Source organism: Hakea prostrata, chromosome 9, assembly GCF_041222555.1.
Source record: "Hakea prostrata isolate BN-2017 chromosome 9, UWA_Hpros_2, whole genome shotgun sequence".
NCBI lineage: Eukaryota > Viridiplantae > Streptophyta > Magnoliopsida > Proteales > Proteaceae > Hakea > Hakea prostrata.
The window spans coordinates 58904895-58928099 of NC_142608.1; the positions used below are offsets into that span (position 1 = coordinate 58904895).

Below are 23205 nucleotides of genomic sequence, written 5' to 3' on the forward strand. Positions count from 1 at the left end.
TGTCTCTTACCACCGTTATACATTTCTCTGCTGCGCTATGCTCATAAAGAAACGAATTTGAGAGGCAAAGAAGCAAGTCAAGCAACCAACACGGTTGCTTGTCTCTGACAGGGAGAAAAGAGAGAAGAAAAAAGGGACTCGATTTGGGAAATGAAAGAAAGAGACCTCAGCAAGGATACAAAACGAGAAAAGTTTTCCAATGATTCCGGGAGAAATGCCTCCCTTTCCCCGGCTCTGGAGCAGTTCCACCATCGCTGGCATTAATTTCAGGTTCAGTGACACTTGCAGATATTGCGGCACCAACTACTACTGGATCTGTTCTCGGTGCCAATCTGAACGTCGTTGCTGCGACCAAGAACCAATCAACACGACTGGTAACAGCGCATCACTGCAGCATAATTATTTTCTTGGTTCTTCGCTGGTTATTCAACTACCGGTTGCTCGTATCAATCAAGGGATGTTCAGTTTAATCGACACTTGCATCCATTGCAAAGCCTTATATTACATCATGTGGACCTGTTCTTGCGGCGGATCTGAATCTTTTTGCGGCTCAAACAACCAAGAAGCAAGCTTTTTAACAACTAGGAGACGAGAGATTTCACCTGAGTCCATCAACCCTGCAACAACCCTAGACCTTTTTCCTCTGACACCATCACCGATGAGAAACGAAATCAACCATCTTGACTCCCCATCAAACTCGGTTGAAAGAAGCGGTTCGAGTCATTCTGTTCACCCACCAACCTCGGTCGAAACCACCGGCTCTTCTTGGGGAAGAGACCTTACTCTTCGACCTCCAGATCCAGTTGGAGCTTAACTCTCATCAATGATTCAACTCGATGATTGATAAGGTTAAATGAATAAAGACCACGATTCTCTTTGTGTTTCTTTTGTTACCATAGATTTTTAGAGATTGAAAGGGTTTGGGTTTTAGACATTTGGTTCTACATTCAGAACATAAAATTTTCCAGTGACATACACAAATCAATGAAATCATGAACTCAGAAAGATCATCAATACAAAGACAGCTCAAATAAAAGCTGCACAGAAGTTGGAGTCTCACAATTTGGAACCAGAATTAGATGACATCATCCCGATCCCCCTGCATTGATGAAGACAAATCAAATTTGTGCACAATGCCTCAAAATTTTCTAGTAGACGATGAAAGTTCATATGAACTAGCTGATGAGGACAGCGAGGAAGGATAGAGATAAAAGATGATGACAACATTGATAATGTTTATAAGCAAAACTACACCTGCCTCAACAGCTCTATTATGATAAAGAATTCACATTATTTAGATATTTAAGTGGTTATTCAATTGAACCCTCCAAACTACGTTCTCTACTATGATCCACCATTCTCTTCAAACAGGTGGACCATACTAAAAGCTCACAAGTAGCAGCGATCCTAATCGATCCTGACCTATGATGCAACCCAACTCATTCAATTCTTGGCAGCCACCAATGCCATGTGTTCAATCAAGTCCAACACCCGGTTACTGCAATAAATCCAAGTGATTAAGTGTTATTTATAAATGTGAGCACAGGCTATATGTTGAGAGAGAGAGAGAGAGAGAGAGAGAGAGAGAGACATACCTGTAACCCCACTCATTGTCGTACCATGAAACAAACTTCATGAATGAAGTACTCAGTCCAATTCCAGCTTTTGCATCAAAGATACTCGACCTGGAAGAAGAAAACACAACAAATAAAGGAACCACTAAGACAGAAACTACAAGACCCAGTATAAGGAATCAGCTTTATTTAGTTAAAATTGGCCAACAGTAGTACTGTGTAATGGTAATAAATTACTGTATATCTGAATAAGTTATGATCATTGCTGATAGATTATCCTTACCTCGAGTCACCAACAAAGTCATTGGAAACTACATCTTCATCTGTGTATCCAAGAATACCTTTTAATGTTCCCTCTGATGCCAACCTGCAGTTCGATTTAATGTTAGTCATGAACATTCAAGAATTGTTTTGGGTGGGGACTAGATTTTAGACAAGACATTAAGGAATAGAGAATTTGAGGAAACAGACAGAAAATTGACTATATTCAGAGAAAATAGTGGAAGTAACATAAGGTCCACGTACTTTATTGCTGCTTTTACGTCTTCATATGATGCATTCTTTTCAAGTCGACAAGTCAAGTCCACAACTGAAACATTTGGTGTTGGGACACGGAAGGCCATCCCAGTGAGCTTCCCATTGAGTTCTGGAAGAACCTTTCCAACAGCCTACAATTCCAAAAGGAAAACTACATCTTTCATTCTTTCATACTTCCAAGGAAGATAAAAGATTATTCTCTTTTTTATTTTTCCCTGGGTGTCAAGGAGCAACTGTCATACCTTTGCTGCCCCAGTGGAACTAGGGATGATATTCTGCGCAGCACCCCGCCCACCTCGCCAGTCCTTCATTGAGGGCCCATCTACAGTCTTCTGTGTTGCTGAACATGAATAAAACAAACTGTATAACCATAATGTGTCTTAACTTCCACTTGGGAAGGAGTTTTTGTTAGCATGCACAAAGATATAGATTTGGAGCAGATACTAATTTGTGTGTGGTTTGTGTTTCCTCCTTTTATTTTCTTCCTCTTATAGTTGTGTGTTGTTTTGTGTGTGTGTGTGTGGGGGTGGGGGGGGGGGGAGGGAGAGAGAGAGAGAGAGACCTGTAGTTGCATGCACAGTTGTCATAAGAGCTTCAACAATACCAAACTCCTCATGGACAACCTGCAAAATTTAGGGCAATAAATAATAGTAGAGAAATAATGTAGCGGAACACAGTTTGGGCACAACTAAAGGTAATGTAACCCCTTTTAAAAGGTTTATACACAGTCAGTGTTACTTGTAAGAACCAAATAAATTAAGTCAAACCTTGGCAAGAGGAGCAAGACAATTGGTGGTACAGCTAGCATTAGAGACAATGTTCATACTAGGCTTGTAAGTCTTCTCATTAACTCCTACCACGAACATAGGTGCATCAGCTGAAGGAGCTGATATAACTACTTTCTTAGCACCACCCTACATAATCAAAGAAATAAAATTGGTCAGCCAAATATTATGATGTAAAGCACTAAACAAAATAGAATCCAAATCATATGAGGAAAACCTTCAAATGAAATGATGCCTTCTCCATTGTTGTAAAAACACCAGATGACTCAACGACATAATCAGCCCCATAATCACCCCATGGAATCTCTGATGGATCCCTGTAGATAGAAATGTTTTTAAATGAGCACTTTACTTGCATAAAGTTGAATGTGTTCAAATTGTTGTCTGTGTTGCTTTGCTAAAAGAGAGAGGATGGAACCCTACAACATCAAACAGCATCTCAACTAATAGAAGAGATCAATAACTTTACCTTTTGCTGCTAACTTTAATCTGCTTCCCATTAATTTCCAATGTAGAGTCATCCACAACGTTGATAGTTCCCTTGAACACCCCATGTGTTGAATCATACTTGAACATGTAAGCCTGGAGAAAAGGAAGAAAGGCAGGTCACTTCAACTCACTACAAAAATACAAGGGGACCCTAGCAGCTAGTAAAGGAAAAACCCATTACCAAAACATATACTAAAAAGAAACCTCAAATGCTAATCAAAAGCTGTCACTAAGAATAATAGTAAAACAGATCATACAAAATGGTGTCCCTTAAGGCTCCTGCTAGGATCAGGAGGGCAAATTTATGCTGCTTTTCCCTGTTCTCAGAGAGGCTGTCTCCATGTTGCAAACCTGCAACCTGAGAATTGCAATGGTATGCACCAAGGCTCACCTTGTGTACACAGGCACATTGGGCAGAGAGGCAGTTGGGCACCAAATAGGACACTTAGGTATTTGCACTTAGGCACACATGCACTTCAGAGAAGTTGACCAATGTGCAGACTGTTCCAATGACATTTCATCCACTTAGTTCTGTATTCATGATTTGACTAAGGTAATGCAAAGCAATTTAAATATAAGATAACTAAAGCTCAGCTGAATTTAAGAATTTAAGTGTAGTTATATTTTTCACTGCCAGGCCGAAATAGAGGATGGGAGATTAGGGCTGGCAACCCAACATTAAGATAGATCCCAGAAATAGGAAATGATAGCCCATAACTTAAAAAATAATACAACTTCAATGAGATGAATTGGCAAAACAGAAGTCACATAGCCAAAACTAATCAATTGGGGCCACAATTAGTTGAATCCCGTGTCTTGCAGGGATTAAAGCTAGGCAAGCCTGATACCATATGTGCAACAGAAACAGAATGAACGACAAGCAGCAAGCTCTAGGACATGTTTTCGTATTTTGAAACAACATCCGCACCCCCCCCCCCAAACCCCACCCAAAATAATAAATAAATAAATAAACTTTTTCTTTGTCATTACAATAACGAGAATTCATAAGGGGAAAAAAGCCATAGAAAATGTATAAAACATGGAGAATTTGAAAAGCTGGGTTCTTCATACTCTTAATATAACAACAAATAATGGAAAAAGAACAATCCCTTGGAAAACTTAAACCTTCCTTCCTCTACATGGTATTGATCAAGAACAGAGTTTTCTTCTCAGTGGCCAGCATAAGATTTCCAACATCAAAGTAATTACAAAATCTTCTATAGGAAGGGTTCACAGCACTAATGCAAAGCCATCCAAGAATCGAATTAATTGATAAATAAATTAAAAAAAAAAGCATACAAATAATCATCAACATTGAAAATACTGATGTCTATGAAAAACTAAGCAGTCTAATCACCAAAGGGACAGAAAGAAAATAACAAACAAAATTTCCTCACCATGTACTTTGCATCAATAAAGGGATCATTGAGAGCTACCACCTCAATGTCATCCCTAGTTGTTGCTATACGCAAGACCAGCCTCCCAATGCGACCAAAACCTGCAAAACGGATGAACGTATAATCCTTAGAGAAACTTTAGAAATGGCCTCATGTTTCAAAGAGCTAAAAATAACCAAATCTAAAGCCAATTTTTCCTACTTTCTTTTCATCTTCCCACCCCCCACCCTTTTTCTGGTATAAGTTAGGATACCCTCTGCCCACCACAGATACTTCTCCAGGCACAGAGCACATACTACCTTTCAATGCAAGGCATGCAAACAATAAGCTTCTAATACAGTATCCAAAAAATATTGCCATTTACATGTCTATGTAAGGATGTGTAATGCTACTTGCCATAAGAACAAGGCTCTACAATATGAATATCTATTCAAGATTAAGAAAGTTAGAAGGCAAATTAAGATGCATCACAAGTACAACCATTAACCCTGTTCTGACAAACACTTAGCTACATGGCTATTTATCCAGGTGCTTCTGTAACTGTGAGGGTTCAAATAGTTCAATGCCAAGAAAAGCAGCACTGTTATCACCTGAAAACATTGACTAATTCCGGTGATCGTCAAACTCAGACAACTATCGGATAAGGAAAGTTTTTGAAGTTTATTATAGTGATAAGAATAATTGAGAATATTGTCAGTAGGTTTCATTCTATTCTTAAATAGAGAACTGCAATCTCTTTTAATGTCACCATTGTCAGTCTTTTTTCAGTACATAACCAAAGAACATAACAGAATATCCAGTTAAATATATAAAGCAAATACAAGAGTTCGAACAAAATTTATCTTCAATAAAGCATCAGAATATCCAAATGATTTAAGCATCTGGTCCCACATAAAAATCAATATTCTATTCTTAAATAGGGAACTGCAATCTCTTTCAATAGCACAATTGTCAGTCTTTTTTCAGTACCATAACCAAAGATCATAACAGAATATCAAGCTAAATTTATTAAGCAAATACGAGAGTTCAAACTAGATTTATCTTCAATAAAGCATCAGAAGATCCAACTGATTTAAGCATCTGATCCCTCATAAAAATTAGTGCAAACAATTCAACTAAGTGTAGGCTCAGTTGTTTTCTTACAATGGATTTTTGCACCTTTTCAGTAGAAAACTACACTACTGCCTCTTATCTAGATCCAATTCACAAAAAAACACAAAAAAAAAAAGGGGGAATGAAAATACGACAATTGTGATCTTGTCCAGAACTAACCAAAATGCATGTTGTAAATCAGACATACGAAACATCATTCTGTAATGACAGGCACCATAATCTCCAAGATCCTGCAAGCAGGAGGCAACTACACATATAATGGATTTTTTCACCATGACCAGCCGCCAATTGTTCAGAACCATTGATCAATGAGGTAACCAGCCTAAAGCAAGCAGACAAGATCAGACCTGGATCCCCCCCCCCCCCCCCCCAAAAAAAAAAAAAAAAAAAAAAAAAGCCTCTCCCATAACTAGAATATTGTGGAAGGTTATAGTTGTCCAGTTCTGTACATGTTAAGCCTCCTTTAGATTTGAGAACAATAGTAGAATGCAGGTTTTTCTCCTCTAGATATGATTCTTTAGAGGCTTGGATGCTCTGGTGTTATATCTAACACTTCTCTTTAACTGGTCAAAAGAGATTCTGAAATCTAAGTAGCTGCCCATATTGCAAAAGCATAAATGTTCCCAAACCTTATTCCACTTGGTTGCCTGGTTTAATATCTTGCACTTCGGGAGGATTTTTCTTAACTAGTCAAAATAGGTCTGCAATCAAGACAACCACCCGTACTGCAAAAGGATAAGGTTTCCAAATCTTCTCCCCCTTCCTCATCCACCTTATATATCAGTACAAGATACCATAATTTTTTTGAAATACTATAATGATATATTTTGAATCACATTCTTGAAAGACAACATGATCATACAAACATAATCACAAAAGGCTTCAAAAAGCATACCGTTGATTCCAATCTTTGTCTTCCCACTGCTTGGTGATCCTAAACCACAAAAAAGTGTTGGAAAAAAAATTAAAGTCTAAAACCTCCGTATTAAAAAGGATCGTTGCTTACAGAAGTATAGAACTACTCTTACTCCGAATGGTAGGAGGCGTCTCTGTCGCTGTGGCTCTAATTGGCTGGACACTTCTGGCACTGCATTTCCTATAAGAATCATAGCAGAAGACGCGCTTTTAGGCCCAAACAAAGACAGATTGCAGAATTTAGACCAAAATAAGGAAAAAGGTGAATTTCTTAACTGTAAAGAAGAAGATCCACAAGAAACATTGCTACCGAACAAGGTAGTCCGTAATTTGGCTGAATTCGAACCGTGATTCACCCTAACGCGAGATACCTGGGAAAGAACCAAAAAAGTTATAATTAACGAAGAAAAAATTGATCCTTAGCGACTAAGAAGTACAAAAATATAATATCAGAGCAGCCATATCTATATCTTTTTTCTACCAAAAAATATCTATATCTTTTCCAAACAGAAGGATTAATTTAATAAAGAGAGTAAATAAATCTACAATATTAACGCCAAAGACGAAGAAGAAAGTAGCTGAGAAGCACGGCCACAAAGCCAGAAACATCGAAACATGAAAACAAATAATGATCTCTCTGAAGTAATGATATTGCCGAGTAACCTAAAAGAGAGGAGAAGAAAACTGACCTTGAAGAGGTCGGGACTACGAACTCCAGAATCAAATTGAGTGACTTCACTGCCAGATCCTCCGATCGTAGCTGCAGATCTGATGATCGTTGAGAACGCCATATCACACCGGTTTTTTCTGTAAAGTTTTTTCCAAAGTCTACAGAAAAAACTTTAAAAACCTAACAAGGAACAGCGCAACCAAGAAGTGGAAAAATTTTCAGACAGAAGAGATTTGTAGGAAGAGCAGAGTGAGTGTAAGCGGAGCTTCTTAAGCCCTTAAGAAGGGTTGGTAGCGTACTTCTCTCCATTTTTTTTATTTTTTTATTTTTTTTTTTTTTTTTTTTTGTTGGGCCAAATCCATTTTTTTCTCGTACAGTAGTTTGGCGTTTATGTGATGAGCTGGCAATTGATGACAAGCTATAGACTGGCACGTTGGATTGGCATGGAGTCAGAAAAGCTATATTTTGCTTCGTCAGCAGACACGTCATCATTAGGGCTTCTTCTGGAACTGGACTATACGCTTGGTTTCAACGCTGATGTTCTTTCCCATGATTAAGTGATTTTGATTTTGATTTTGATGGTGAGAAATGAGTTTGGTCGGGAAGAAATGACGACACGTGTTCGGAAAATAATCTACATGGAAGTTATGATAACATGTAAACCGTTTTAGTTAAAAACATAGAACAAAAGTCAAGCAACGTTAGATGTGGAAACTATGTTATTTCACTAATTAATGGATCTAATTTCTGTTAGGTTGTCGTAGGATGCTTTGGATCATTTTAATGCTGCGTCTTGAGGAATCAATCGGAATATATGCTATGGTTACTAATTATACTGGAAAGCGAAATGGGCCTGACCCAAATAAGTGATCAGATATTTAAGTTCGGCCCATGTTTTTGTTTTTAGCCACTTTAAAAGAAAACAAACAAAAAGGTAAACAAAAAGGTTTAGAGGATCCCTCTCAAGTACACAATCTCGCAACAGCGTTGCCTCGTTATACCTGTTATTTTGGGTAACCTTTGCCTTGTTATATCCTGAGTTACGTAATTTATCAGTCAAACCCTTGATGGAAAATCAAAGTTAAATGCGGATGTAAACAAGTTAAACTTTTCAAACTGGTAAGAATACCTTTCAACAAAAAAACCCTATGTTTAACTTGTCTTTGTCTTCATCTACCATCTGCAACAACTCCATTTTCTGTTTTTTCGTTTTTTTTTTCTTGTGTCTTGTATTCCTTTTATTATAGAAAGAATATTATTTTCTTCTTCTTTTTTATTTTTTTCTTCAAATAGAAAGATAATAATAAAAGGTCTGATTGATAAACAGAATAATTCAGAAGCTCACATTAATATTAGGAGATAACTTAAGAAAAAAATCTCCTAATTCTTTATCCAAATATACTGTAAATAAACTATGAATATATGTCAGCATCAATCGCACTGTTTCTTGGATCTTTAAATATACCCACTAGAGGAAGAGAATCTTTAGAATATTCGATTTTATTTTTTATTTATTATTTAAGAGGGAACTATGAATAACCGACTTATTTGTTGTGACCCATAAACATGAGCAAAACAGGGAACAAAATAATTAACTGAATGGTGTGAAAGTAAATACTTCTGCAATTGGAGGAATTAGCTGCTGACACTAGAAATAGCAACCATGTTCTATAGTTAAAGAATTTTACCATATATAGTAGTAATTCTAGCATTGCATATTGCTTCTGAGTTTTGATTATTTTTAGCCTCAAAGCCAAAGTGGGATGAGGTCATAGATTCTTGCCATCTCAAGACGAGTCTCCCTCAATGATTTGGATAATGATCCTTTTAATGATTATATATCCTTCAAAGTAGGTTTTCTTGCAAGATGAAAATGGAATTTCATTGAGTTTCAATCAAAGGCATAATTTTGTCAAAAGATTATAATTGCAATTATAATTCATATTTTTAATATAAACCGTTTGATTGAGATGACATACATGGTGTAATTTTAACCGTTCCATCATAAGAATATTTTGATCATCAAAATTTTGATGTGTCTTTATTTAATTTTAATCATTTTTTGAAATAACAAAGGCGCTAGATGTAAAAAGAACTTTTTTCTGAACTAAAAGTAACCTAGACCAAACCTGAGGATCCAAATAAAAATTACCCAAAAGAAGAAAAAAAAAGAAAAAAGTTAAATACGACAGTAGATTGTTACCAAAGGCCATTGAAATAATAACTTTACAAGTTAAGAGAGTAGGAGTGGAGCAAAGAGGTACATATAGATATCCAATGACTAGCCACCGTTCCTACTCCCCCCGCCAACCCCCCAAAAAAAAAAAACACCCATTGGGGTGGACCCTAGGAACTAGTCAATGGGATACTCGATGACGGTACTAACGGGGTGGCCTTCTTAATGAAAGTTCACTTTAAGGAGATCCACCAAAAATACGTATCCAATATCTCATCAATTCTCCTTGAGAAAGCGACGAGATGGGAACCAACGTGGAAGGCCACACCTAATGACAATCAAGCTTATGTGGGTCAAGGTTTTCCCTTGAACCCCAAAGCTTTTGGGCTTACTCCTTTAGCTAGATTGAAGGCTTCCTTCCAAGACAGTACTCAACATTCTAAACCTATTTTCTTTCCTTGGTTACAGTCATTTTGTAGTGTTGCTTCCTCGACTTTTCGTCAACAACCCCCCCCCCCCAAAAAAACATCAATTTGTGTAGAACAACTTTTACCAAAAAAGGGGGGGGGAAGAAAGGAAGGAAAAGAAATTTGCTCCAAACGTGGATACAAGCATCCACGCATTAATGGAAATGCTAAACTTAGCGGGTCTAGATCCTCTACACCTATAATTTAGATCATCTCTACCCAACCTATCCATACAACCATGCACCCACACTCACCTGAGTGTGGGACTCACACTGCCTTGCATTGACATTGGCATGCTACAAACCTCCACAAGCACAGTTAAAACTGTTTGAATATCGGACTAAAATTTTAGAATGCTTCAACAAAGCAACTGATATGAAATGCAATGTTCATATAAAAGAGTTGAGATAAGATAAACATAACAACAACAATAAGTCTTATCCCAACTAAATGGGGTCGGCAACATGGATTATTGCCCTCCAATCAGTTCTGTTCGAGGCCATGCTAGATACAAGGCCTAAGCTATACATATCATTTTTCACCACTTCTCCTAAGGTTATCTAGTGAAACTCTTTTTTCTCTCTGGTGGACGTAGGCAGGGTTTTGCCGAACCACGTTAAATTTCCCTTGTATGCTTTGCTTGTGTTCTTCTCTATTCGTGGTTGTGCATTCATTATCCCTAACAAAACCATGTGGCTTGACCTTATTAGCGCAATTATCATACCATCAACCTCAAACACTACTTTGATCACCTCTAATTTGTTCTCTACAACCAACTTTGTCTCCCTCAATTTTGTTTTAGTCTACTCTAGCAAGGAGTAAGTTTGTTTATCTTTCTTTTTCTTTTCCCTCTCCACACTCCAAAGGTTTTTGTATGCATGTGACACTACCCCTAGCTCTTCTAGTTCCTTCAATATGGATTATATCACTTCTCCGTACAGGAGCATTTATAGGTCTCCGTTGAACGTGGTCGTGCCACCTCAAACGACTTTATCTAAGCTTATCACTTATGGGAGCAACTCCCAGACCAACTCTAATATGATCGTTTCTTATCTTATCATAGATAAGGTAAACATAAATGTCCCCTAAATTAAAAACAAAAAAAAAAATAAGTAGGAGTTAACAAGTTCAACTTGAAATGCTAGAGAAGATAACCCTACACTAAAATACAGGGGAAAAAACTCAAACATTATAATTTGAATGCAACTTTACCTCAAAAGATAATCCTCAAATGTTTATGTATCTAACATGGTTTCAGAAGAAAATGTATGGAATGGTGAGAAATTTTCAAATTTTCCCCCAAAATAATACTTTAGTATATGACTCCATGTAACAACTGGCCACATGTAGGTCTTGGATCAGACCTTTCTCTCTACTGGTTTGTTACAAATGGTTAGTCATTCTATCGTAAATAGTCTGACATGAAAAGACTGGTTTTTTAGTTCACTGAATCCTTTCAAGTTTCTTAAATTCCTAAATGGACTGGATCTTCTAGATCATTCAATCTCTGCTATAGACTCTTTGAATTCTGTAGAGCCCCTATGAGATTTTATGGGCAAATGTTTCAATGTCCATGTTTTTTAGGTGTTTCATTAGTTTTTACACTCCTCAATCAGGATTGTTTATCCACATTTGTCAGCATCATCATGTTCTTTATTTGAATGGATTTTGTGCATTTCAAATTCTGGCAGAGAATTTTCCAGGTATACTCAGAAACCCAGTTCCCTGATAAAATTCTTATGGAACTCACCCGCATTACTTCTTTTCAATATTGTTCCTTCTTTCCATCATTTCTATATTGTTCCAGGGTGAGTTTTCTGCTTTCTTTTCTCCTTTCTTTTCTCCTATCTTCCTGTTTTCTTACAATTGCTATTGAATCAGAGTAACATCTACAAATTTTAGGCAGAAAGAAAGGCACTGTTGATGCAAAGTTGGTTGTGGCTCCAGTTTCAGGTTGGGAGGGAAGGTATAAACCAAAGGCAGAAGAACTATGAGGTATTGTAGAAGGTGCAAAAGCAATAGGGCTCACATTGAGAAGTATATGTCTATCAGATTGCAAAAGGCCTGATATATCAACTGAACTTCAATGCAAAAGCCATGGAGGACGATATTCATTTTCTGGGGCAAGGAAAATTTTCTCTAAGGATTTTCTATTTTGGCTGTTCTGTCAGTTATCTTCTCTTTTTCTTTTTTTTCATCTGTGACCCTTTTGTCATGAGCTAGGCATGACGGTCCTGCACATTTAATGCACATGACTAAAGTAATTTTTAGGCAGAAAGAAAAGCCTAGCGGAAAGAGGATTTTTGTTTGCGTCGGCACAGATATCATATGCACAGGTGTAATGTTGCTACACGTGTACTTGTTTAATCCACATATTGAGATAAAATTGATTTATTTTTAACTTTTAAATTTTAAATAATTTATAACTACACACCCCTGATTGAAGTCAAATTTACAAAAGATGGCCAAAATTAAAGATATACCAAATGGAGACTTAGAAACAGTGATTCCTACGCATTCCTTGATCTTGTCTTCCCATCTCCGATGACTCACCCAGTCTTCCCAGTTATTCATCTTCAGAGAATCGACTGCAGCTGTTTTAAAAAAATTCCATTTTTTCCATGAAAAAAAAAACCAAAGAAGATGATTGCTGATGGACCTGGTTCCTTAATTTCTGTAATATCTAACGAGGCCTTGATCGTCCTCCTTGTACAAGAACTCTTTAGTTCGCATTGGAGTTTTAACTGTCTTTTTGTCCACCTTTTTCCTTCAATTTCTTCTCCCTTTCAAGTCTTCGAGCTTGAATCTTATCCATTTTTTAGTATTGAGGTTTTTCGATCGATTGGTAGTTTCCTAATTGATGGATTTGCAAGACTTCAACAGTGGCAGCTAGGGTGTTTTCAATTGTTTTTCAGCAACATGGTATAAGAGACACTTTTGTAAACTTAAATTAAAATGGGTGGATCTCTGTAATTTAATAAAGTTTCTAAACCTCAGAGACCTAATTACCATGTAACGCCTACTATCTTAACCCCTACACAGAGAATATCCGCGCAGGCGCAAACAAAAATCCCTCTTTTTGGAATCGCAAGACAAGTAACCATCGGTGAATGCGACTTTTCTCCGATTAACGCAAGGGACTGTGGGATTCCTCTTCGCCCCAGCGAAGGGAGGTCGGAACCTTTCTGCATCTCTGTAACTCTCAGTCCTAGACTCCTAGCTTGGCAACGAAATGAATAAGATCTTGAACAGAGAAACCAAGCAGGCTGGTATGAGTGTTAATACATGGCCGGCTCATGTAAAGATCTCATTTGCAACCCACCCTACTCTTGGAGCATTGTACGCTATAATGAAAATTTGAAGGGATTTTTTTGTTGCCATTTTGTATAGGGTATCTGGCTGAGACCTTGGTGTTGTGTATTGTAAGTTTGTAACTGAGTCTCGACTCAGTGAAGAGTACTTAAATGCTCTTTGCGTGAGAGTGGTCCCCACGGTATGAGGATTGAAACTTGAAATTTCATGTCTCCTCAGGTGAAGGTCTCTTGCCAATTCAGATGGAGATATGAGAGTAGACTAAAATGTTGTATGTTTAATGCGCAACATGTGCTGCCAACGGTCGAGATTTAAATGTTGGTCAAGATTTCGATCTCAACCGTCCGTCTCATAGATGGTTAAAAGCGAGACAGACAATTAAGATTTCGATCTCAATCGTTGGCAACACAGTGTTGCACATTTAATGATGCAGCTAGCACTTAAGTTGAACCCGCAACGATGATGCTTTTCTTTGAATCTATTTAGTTTTGACTATTTGAAATGGCTTATTTGGGGTCTTACAGTTAAAACAAGCTGCAGAAATACTTTTAGAAGAGGCTTATTTTTGTATACTATGGTGAATATGCACAGTTGTTCATATTTTGATCATATAAAAAACTTGGTGCCCTTTTATTGGTAGGTTTTGATTTTGGCGCCATTTTATCTTGAAAAGGTTTAGCCTTTTTCCTTTTAGAAGCACAAGCATACAAAATTCATTCTTAAATTTTCGTTCAATACATGAATGGGAAGAGTTCATTTATATTTGAAATTGGTCCCATGATTGTGTACAAATAGGTCACTTGATTAGAGTCTGTGTTCCAAATAGTGCTCCTTACAACATGTGATATGAAATTTAAATCAACCCAACGGACTACAATTCAACCATAAAAATATAGGAAAAGTTGTCAAAGTTATAAGAGAAGTATAAAACATTTGTAGGATAGAACAATCACCTCATAAAATAAATACTTACTACATTGATCTCCAGCCTAAACCCCTCTTCCTACTCCATCCCTTCTAAAAATAGTCTGGTGTGAACCAGATAGGTGGAGATGTACAAGATTCCGAATTATATGGTAAAAATGTTTAATGCTGCTATCTTCTAAGTGAAAGACACCAATCATTCATCAAGTTTTCCACTGATCATGCCTTCTATTAATAATACGATTGTGTTTACAATTGGAATAAAACGCAAACAGTTTAGTTCAAAAGAAATCCCAGTGGGAAGAAACATAAAGCAGAGCAAGAGAGCATAGGTATACGTTGAGACCCTAATGTGTGCATTTGAAGTGCAAAACCTTTTGGCGTTTACAGTTGAATTTGTTAGACACCATCATTAAAAAATGAGGAACTCATGTACAATTCCACATCTACAGTTGAATTGCAGGCTTGATGAATTCTGGTGGGTTCTTTGTAATGTCTGTGGAGGAATCAATTACTAGTGGAGCCAAACTTCATGCTTTGTTGAGGATTTGGTGGCATAGACCCTTATTGTTGCTACTGCTTCATTAGCCTCCAGATTCATTAGTCTGGAGAATTTGATATAAACTTCATGTTTTGATTTTGATGGTGAGAAATGAGTTTGGTCGGGAAGAAATGACGACACGTGTTCGGAAAATAATCTACAGGGAAGTTATGATAACATGTAAACCGTATTAGTTAAAAACATAGAACAAAAGTTAAGCTACGTTAGATGTGGAAACTATGTTATTTCATCTGTCTTGATGGAGTAATCAGATACCTAATTAACGGATCTAATTTCTGTTAGGTTGTTGTAGGATGCTTTCGATCATTTTGATGCTGCTTCTTGGGGAATCAATGGGAATATATGCTATGGTTGAAGCACACGATCCACAATTATACTGGAAAGCGAAATGGGCCTGATCCAAGTAGGACATCAGATATTTAAGTTCGGCCCATGTTTTTGTTTTTTAGCCTTTTCAAGAGAAAACAAACTAAAAAGGTTTAGAGGATCCTCTCAAGTTACACAATCTCGCAACAGCATTGCCTCGTTATACCCGTTATTTTGGGTAATCTTTGCGTTGTTATACCCAAAGTTTAAAGTATCCCTCGATACCATACGATACTAGCCAATACGTATCTATATTTGACCCAACCGATACGATACATCTCAATACGTCTCTATATTAAATTACACTAAAATATATTAACCAGAGCGATACAATATTCGATACAGGGCGAAACGTCTCTTAAAATCACCTAACCGATACGATACTCGATACCGATATTTTAAACCTTGGTTATACCCTTAGTTACGTAATTTATCAGTCAAACCCTTGGATGGAAAATCAAACTTAAATGTGAGGATGTAAACAAGTTAAACTTTTCAAAATGGTAAGAATACCTTTCAACAAAAAACCCTATGTTCGTGTTGTCTTTGTCTTCATCGACCATTGCAACCAGTACTTTTTCGTTTTTTCTTTTTTTCTTTTTTTCTTGTATCTTATATTCTTTCTATTATAGAAGAAAATTTTTTTTTTCTTCTTTTTTATTTTCTTCCCTTCAAATATAGAAATAATATTAAAAATAATAAATTAATACTAGTTGAGATTTTTTCTTTTTTTTTTTGGTGTAACACTAATTGAGATTAATGATGTTACTAATAAAAAGTCTGATTGATATTAATATTAGGAGATAACTTAAGGGCCTGTTTGGTTACGCGAATTCAGAGATTTGAAATCTCTGGATTCACAAATGGGAGATTTTTACCTGTTTGGTTGTGTGAATCTCTAGATTCATGAAATCTAGAGATTCACATTTTTACACTAAAAACGTGAATCGGTAGATTTATGGGTATGAGGTGAAATCCAGAGATTTCACCCATACTATCAAAGCGTTAAAGATTTGAACCATAATTCAATAAATCTTTTTTTAGGATAAATCTAGAAATTTTATTCCAAAAATTCAAACTAACCAAACAGTTAATTTTACGAACCATGACTCTAGAGATTTGAAGTCTGTAGATTTGAAATCTCTAAATTTTTGAAATCTGCAGACTCAAGTAACCAAACAGACCCTAAGAAAATCTCCTAATAATAAGCTATGAATATATGTCAACATCAATCGCACTGTTTCTTGGATCTTTAAATATACCTACTAGATGCTCCAGCCAAGTGATAGAGGAAGAGAATCTTTAGAATATTCGATTTTGTTTTTTTTATATATATTATGTAAGAGGGAAGGGAACTATGAAAAACCGACTTATTTGTTGTGACCCATAAACATGAGCAAAACAGGGAACAAAATAATTAACTGAATGGTGTGAAAGTAAATACTAAATACTTCTGCAATGAGGAATTAGCTGCTGACACTAGAAATAGCAACCATGTTCTATAGTTAAAGAATTTTACCATATATAGTAGTAATTCTAGCATTGCATATTGCTTGATTAAAAGCTACATTTTCTGAATTACCTCACTAAGATACGGATGTGTGGTGCAGTTCAGGTGCAAATTTTCTTTATAACTCAGTTAGCAAAGATTCAATTTGGGGCACTACATTATGTTGACGGCATGGAGTGTTGTTTATGTATCTATTCTTTTGGCCACATTTGTAGACTTCCATTATTTGTGATTCAAACTCAAAATTTGTTGACGATGGTTGCCTTTTGAAGATGTTTGTTCATCCACTCATTCTAGAGAGACCGTATAGCTTTCATGGTCGTGGTGGTGGTGTAGACTCAATTTATACTTGAAATTGGTCACATGATATTAGAGTATGTACTCAAGTAGAACTCTTTACAACATGTGATATGAAATTTAAATTAGGACTAATCCTTATGCTCACATATAATTTTAATTTCAAATTTCCAATTATCCTTATCCCGTAAAAAGAAATACATGAACAAACCTTTTTTTTTGGCATGGGAGGGTGTTTAAAAAATACATGAACAAATTTAGAGCCATATGAGGCAGACAATAATTCAACCAAAAAACTATGGAAAACATTATCAAAGTCATAACAAAAGCGCAAAAAAATTATAGGATGGAAATAATCACTAGAAGACATAAAATAAACACTCCGTACACTAATCTCCATAGCCTACCTAAACTCCTCCTCCTTCTCCTCTCTTACTCTACTTCGAGCAATATATTTCTTTCCAAAACTGATCTTTTCATTCTTCCTTCCTCTCCACCCGTTAAACCTGTACTTCTCTTCGTGGCATCCTTACCTTAACAGTGTATCGCGTTCGTTATCCACCAGTGTCAAGATCCAAAAGAAGAGCCTCCCGTGCCTCTCTCGCGCCTCTCCGCTCCCCATCGCCCCGTAAATCCATCGCCGCATGTTTACTTCATTCGTTTCATACTTCTACCGACATAAATACTGTTTCATTCTTTGTCACATTTCTCGCTTTCCACCCGTTAAATCCCTTGCCTGTTTCTTCTCGTTCTTCATCCATTATCCCTAACGTGTATCCTCTTACCCCGTGTCGAAGATCCGAAGAAGAGCCTCGTCTTGCCTCTACCCCTTTCAAACATCATCGCCCTAAATCCATGGCCCGCTGTTTGAATTTCATTTGTTTCACATTTCTCTGTTTCCCCACGTTAAATCCCTTGTGCTTCTTTTCTTCTCTTTCTTTTCTCCTTATCCCTAACAGTGTATCCTTCTGATCTCCCGGTGTCATCCAGGGGATAGCGGAGACGGCCCTGTTCTCCGCACCTATCATCTTCTTCGATCTTCGCCCCTCCCCATCCCGCCTCGCTCCGTCCCTGTGGTTATCCCCCGCGGCCCGCCCTTTCTGTTCCAAACCCCCCCTCCACTGAATTAGTTTCGAACCACCAATTAAAACTATTCCTTATCTAACACAACTAGTTGTATTTCCAAACCAGATATTGGATTTTCGCATTAAATATCTAGATTAAGTACAAGCAGATGAATTCCCTGATGGTATTCTTAAAAGTGAATGAATCCATGAACCAATCATACCATTATTATTAATCCTCCCAAATCATTTGTTAGATTCAGCTCAACAGGATTTTTAATTTTTTCATATAGGAATTCCAGGCATGAGATGATTCATCTGTGTTATAAGTTACTCAGAATCAACCACTAGGCCTTCTATATTGTAGACATATCCATTAAAGTGCCAAACCATTCTATCATTTGATTGGTGGCTTTACTTTGGAAGAACACAAGAGGAATTTATAGACAACCCTTACCATATGATAATTGAAAGCTCTTTTTCTCATCTTGAAACAGTCTTCTTTCCAGAATCCAATCTTCGATCATCGCCTGAGAATTCACTGCCTGATCAGCTGGGACGAGATGCCCAGCCCTTGAAACAACAACTTGACTCAAGCTCCCCCATTTTTGCACATATCCAGCAAACTCTCCATTCACTTTCCAGACCTTCCTCAATCTTTTTATGTTACCAAAGGTAGCACAGCAGGAACATTTTTCCAGAATTTTTCGATATGCAAACAAAAAGTGTGCATCTGGCCGATGGGAGTGGGGTTCTTGACGTCCAAATTAAAGCTGAAAAAGAAAAACTAAAAACCAAGAGCGCAGGCTATATATAGTAAGATTCATTTTTTTTTTTTGTTTTGTTTGATTGTGGAGTTTCTGTCTCTCTGATATCATATGCAAAGGCGTAATGTTGCGACACGTGTACTTGTATAATCCACATATTGAGATAAAATTGATTTATTTTTAATTTTTAGATTTTAAATAATTTATAATTACACACCCCTGATTGAAGTCAAATTTACAAAAGATGGCCAAAATTAAAGATATACCAAATGCAGACTTAGAAACATTGATTCCTACGCATTCCTTGATCTTGTTTTCCCATCTCCGATGACTCACCCAGTCTTCCCAGTTATTCATCGTCAAAGAATCAACTGCAGCTGCTTAAAAAAAATTCCATTATTTCCATGAAAAATCAAAGAAAAATAAAAGAAAACTAATTCAGTGATTCTTCAGTTTGATAAGTTCTACTTTCTCCATTTTATTTTTTAAACTCTACTTAACTCTAATGTGCTGAAGCTCTGTTGAATGCGTTCTATACATGTAATGGGGTTTTATTTATTTTAGTTAAAAAACAAATTGTGCGACATCAATGATTGCTGATGGGCCTGGTTTCCTTAATTTCTGTAACATCTAACGAAGCCTAGACCGTCCTCCTTGTACAAGAACTCTGTAGTTAGCATTGGGGTTTTAACTTTTAGGTATTTTTGTCCACCATTTTCCCTTCAATTTCCTCTCCCCGTCAAGTCTTCGAGCTTGAAGGCCACCAAATCTTATCCATGTTTTAGTATTGGGGTTTTTGGATTGACTGGTAGTTTACAAATTGATGGATTTGCAAGACTTCAACAGTGGCAGCTAGGGTGTTTTCAATTGTTTTTCAGCAACATGGTATAAGAGACACTTTTGTAAACTTAAATTAAGATGGTGGATTTTTGTAATTTAATAAAGTTTCTAAACCTCAGAGACCTAATTAACATGTATTGTAACCCCTACTATCTTAACCGTACGAATGTTTTAAGCGACAGGTGTCATCATCCTGGGCCTACACGGAGAATATCCGTGGAAGCGCAAACAAAAATTCCTCTTCTTGGAATCGCAAGACGAGCAACCATCGGTGAATGGTGAATGCGACTTTTCTCCAATTAACATAGGGAACGGTGGGATTGCTTCGAGCCGGGGCAAAGTGAGGTCGGAACCCTCAAAAGATTTCGCCTTCTGCATCTCTGCAGCTTCGTTTCTTCACCTTCCAATCTAAGGGAGGTCGGAACCCTCAAAAGATTTCGCCTTCCGCATCTCTGCACATTAAATGTGCAACATGTGCTGCCAATGGTTGATATTGAAATGTTGGTCAAGATTTCGATCTCAACCGTCCGTTTCGCAGATGGTTAAAAGCGAGACAGACAATTAAGATTTCAATCTCGATCGTTGGCAATACAGTGTTGCGCATTTAATGATGCAGCATTGAAGTTGAACCTAGAACAATGATGTTTTTCTTTGAATCTATTTAGTTTTGACTATTTGAAATGACCTTATTTGAGGTCTTGTTAAAACAAGCTGTAGAAATATTTGTTAATTCTTTTTTAGAATAGGCTTATTTTTGTATACTACTGTGGAATACGCACAGTTGTTCATACTTTCACCATATAAAAAACCTGGTGCCCTTTTAGTGGTAGGTTTAGATTTTGGTAACATTTTATCTTGATAAGGTTTAGCCTTTTCCTTTCAGAAGCACAAGCATAAAAATTTCATTCCTAAATTTTTGTTCAGTAGATGAATGGGAAGAATTCATTTATACTTGAAATTGATCGCATGATTGTGTACCAATAGGTCACTTGATTAAAGCATGTGTTCCAGTAGGACTCTTTACAACATATGATATGAAATTTAAATCTACGACCGGACAATAAATTTAACCATAAAAATATGAAAAAAGTTGTCGAAGTTATAACAAAAGTATAAAACATTTGTAGGATAGAACAATCACGAGAAGACATAAAATAAATACTCCAGACACTGATCTCCAGCCTAAACCCCTCTTGCTACTTTATCCTTTCTAACAAGAAATCTGGTGTGAACCAGATAGGTGGAGATGTACAAAATTCCAAATTATATGGTAAAAAATGTGTAATGCTGCTATCTTCTAAGTGAAAGACACCAGTGCTCTTTGCTATTTGATATACCTTTGGTCCTTTCCAAGTGAATGCTTCATCGTATGTGAAATATATACAGTTTTCTTTAAATTGAGGATAGTCACGTGTTGATGCAGATGACGAAGTACTTTTGCCAATAAATAACATGTGATCACCCAAGTCCTCCACTTGAATCCATCTTAGATTATTCAAGTCTAACTTGAATATCTGGAATGTAAGACTTCCATAATATTCTACATCACCAGCTATACAACTTTTCACAACCATCAACAAGTCCCCAAGACATTCCACCAAATATAACGCCTTCCGCTTCTTTTCATCAATATCAGGGTCGAGGTCCACGCTAGTTGGAGGAGGGATGTTGCAACTTGTCGTTTCTCGATAAGGATCCAACTCCACAAGTCTAAGATCGCACTCTTTAGTAACGGCATACAATTTTCCATTATAAAGAATAATGTCTTTATAATATATTCCCAAATCAGTCCATCTGAAGTTAGTCCACCGTCTGTCCCCTGGGGTACAAAAGGCTAATGCATTGTTAGAATGAATCATAAGTACCACACAATTATTCTTCATCACGGCAGATGCAATGTTTTTATCATCCAAATTAGAACCACTAACATCAAGAGGCGTAGATACCAATATAGCCTTACTAACAAAGTTTAATATTTGTGACGTAAAAGGGCGAAGGTAAAAAATCTGGTTGGGAATGGTATCTAGCGGTGGAAGTTGAATTATAACTTGGGTTAATGGATTCAGAAGATAACTTTGTTGCTCATGCACCATTATCAACCATCCTCTGTTAGACCCAACACATTGAGAGTCAATGACCGTTTTAGGAAGCCTTGGCCTCAATATGTTCCGATTGCAATTGACCGCGTTGGCATTGAAGAGCATGCGAAACTTAGGATAACCAAATTTTGAAAAAAACATCAAGCAAGGCAATCGAGGTCGCAGGTGCAATGGCAATGTTTTCTTGGCAGTCGTTGCTGTAGAATGCCAAGACTTGCAAACTACACTAAAGCGAAGAAAGTCCTCCAAGTTTAATTTGTTTGCAATCATCAACCTAATTTCCTCCGGAATTGCATCCATAATATCTTTGACGGCATGATCAGTAATGGTATCCATCTTCAGTCGCTTATTGGAGGAAGTCATGATGCTAAGATGATCAAAACGAAACTAATTCTTTATCTGTCTTGCAATCAATATATACAGGAATTAGAATTAACAAATACAGAAAATTAGAAACTAGAAAATATTATCCCTCACTTGAGGACTCGGTAGAATGAAAAAGGAGATAAAAAGCAATACACATAGATGAGATGCCAGAAAATCTTTCATGAGAAACTCTTCTTTTTCGAAAGGAAAAACTTCGAGAGAACAAGACCCAGATGACGAAACAGGGACGGTAAGTAGCAATATCACAAGAAAAGATGCAACTAATTAAAGAAAATTGCTGCTTACCCTCCCTGTTGATTCTTGTTTCACAATTTAAAAACGTGATAGACAGGATAAGATGTCAGAAAAAAACTTCAGGAGAAACAAGAATCGACATTGAAGATAGAAAAAAACTAGAAACTGAAAACTATATCGCTCACAGAGGACCTGCTATAACGAAAAAGAGAAAGAGACTTACAGCAGATTCGATTTCCACTCTTGGGATCGGTCCTTTCTATTCCTTCCTTTGCTTTTGTCTTTGTTTTACGCTTAGAGTTTTTAAGTTTTACCTGCCTCCCTCTATATATAGGGTGTCTTGTATTATGTGAGTATACGTAATTATAGTTTTAGTTGTATTTGTAATTGAAACATGGTTTAGTAAATTACTTCTATTGGGTTTGGGTGTCTTGTATTATGTGGGTCCATGTAATTATAGTTTTAATTGTATTTATAATTGAAAAAAAAAAGAATTTCTCATGAAGATTGCCAATTAAATATTTAGGGGTCCCATTATCTTCAAAAGCATTGAGACGTGCAGATTTCACTAACTTGCTCCACAAAATTTGGGCTATACAAATACCATCACAATGTTCCCATACTTTTTGCTGTATTTTGAAGCTTTGTCCATTGGCTAGCTCCCTCATTAGATATTTGATACACTCCTCCACATTTATAAATCTCTTCCTAAGGATTCGC

General features: G+C 36.8%; 2 protein-coding genes across 2 annotated transcripts; both read right to left on the reverse strand.

The window, feature by feature from the left end:
• Positions 1-1257: 1257 nt before the first annotated feature.
• On the reverse strand, positions 1258-7740 carry LOC149005808 (glyceraldehyde-3-phosphate dehydrogenase GAPCP1, chloroplastic-like). The gene is made up of 14 exons (XM_089168203.1): positions 7500-7740; positions 7087-7181; positions 6924-6991; positions 6791-6829; positions 4783-4883; positions 3366-3478; positions 3114-3213; positions 2879-3025; positions 2674-2734; positions 2354-2451; positions 2100-2242; positions 1858-1941; positions 1596-1685; positions 1258-1498 (listed from the first exon to the last, which is right to left on the reverse strand). Exons 1-14 carry the CDS (start codon positions 7599-7601, stop codon positions 1444-1446), a joined length of 1296 nt encoding a protein of 431 aa, XP_089024329.1. The 5' UTR covers positions 7602-7740; the 3' UTR covers positions 1258-1443.
• A 13221-nt stretch (positions 7741-20961) lies between these two features.
• On the reverse strand, positions 20962-22227 carry LOC149005809 (F-box/kelch-repeat protein At1g57790-like). Its single transcript, XM_089135997.1, has one exon. It carries the CDS (start codon positions 22225-22227, stop codon positions 20962-20964), a length of 1266 nt encoding a protein of 421 aa, XP_088992123.1.
• Positions 22228-23205: the final 978 nt, after the last annotated feature.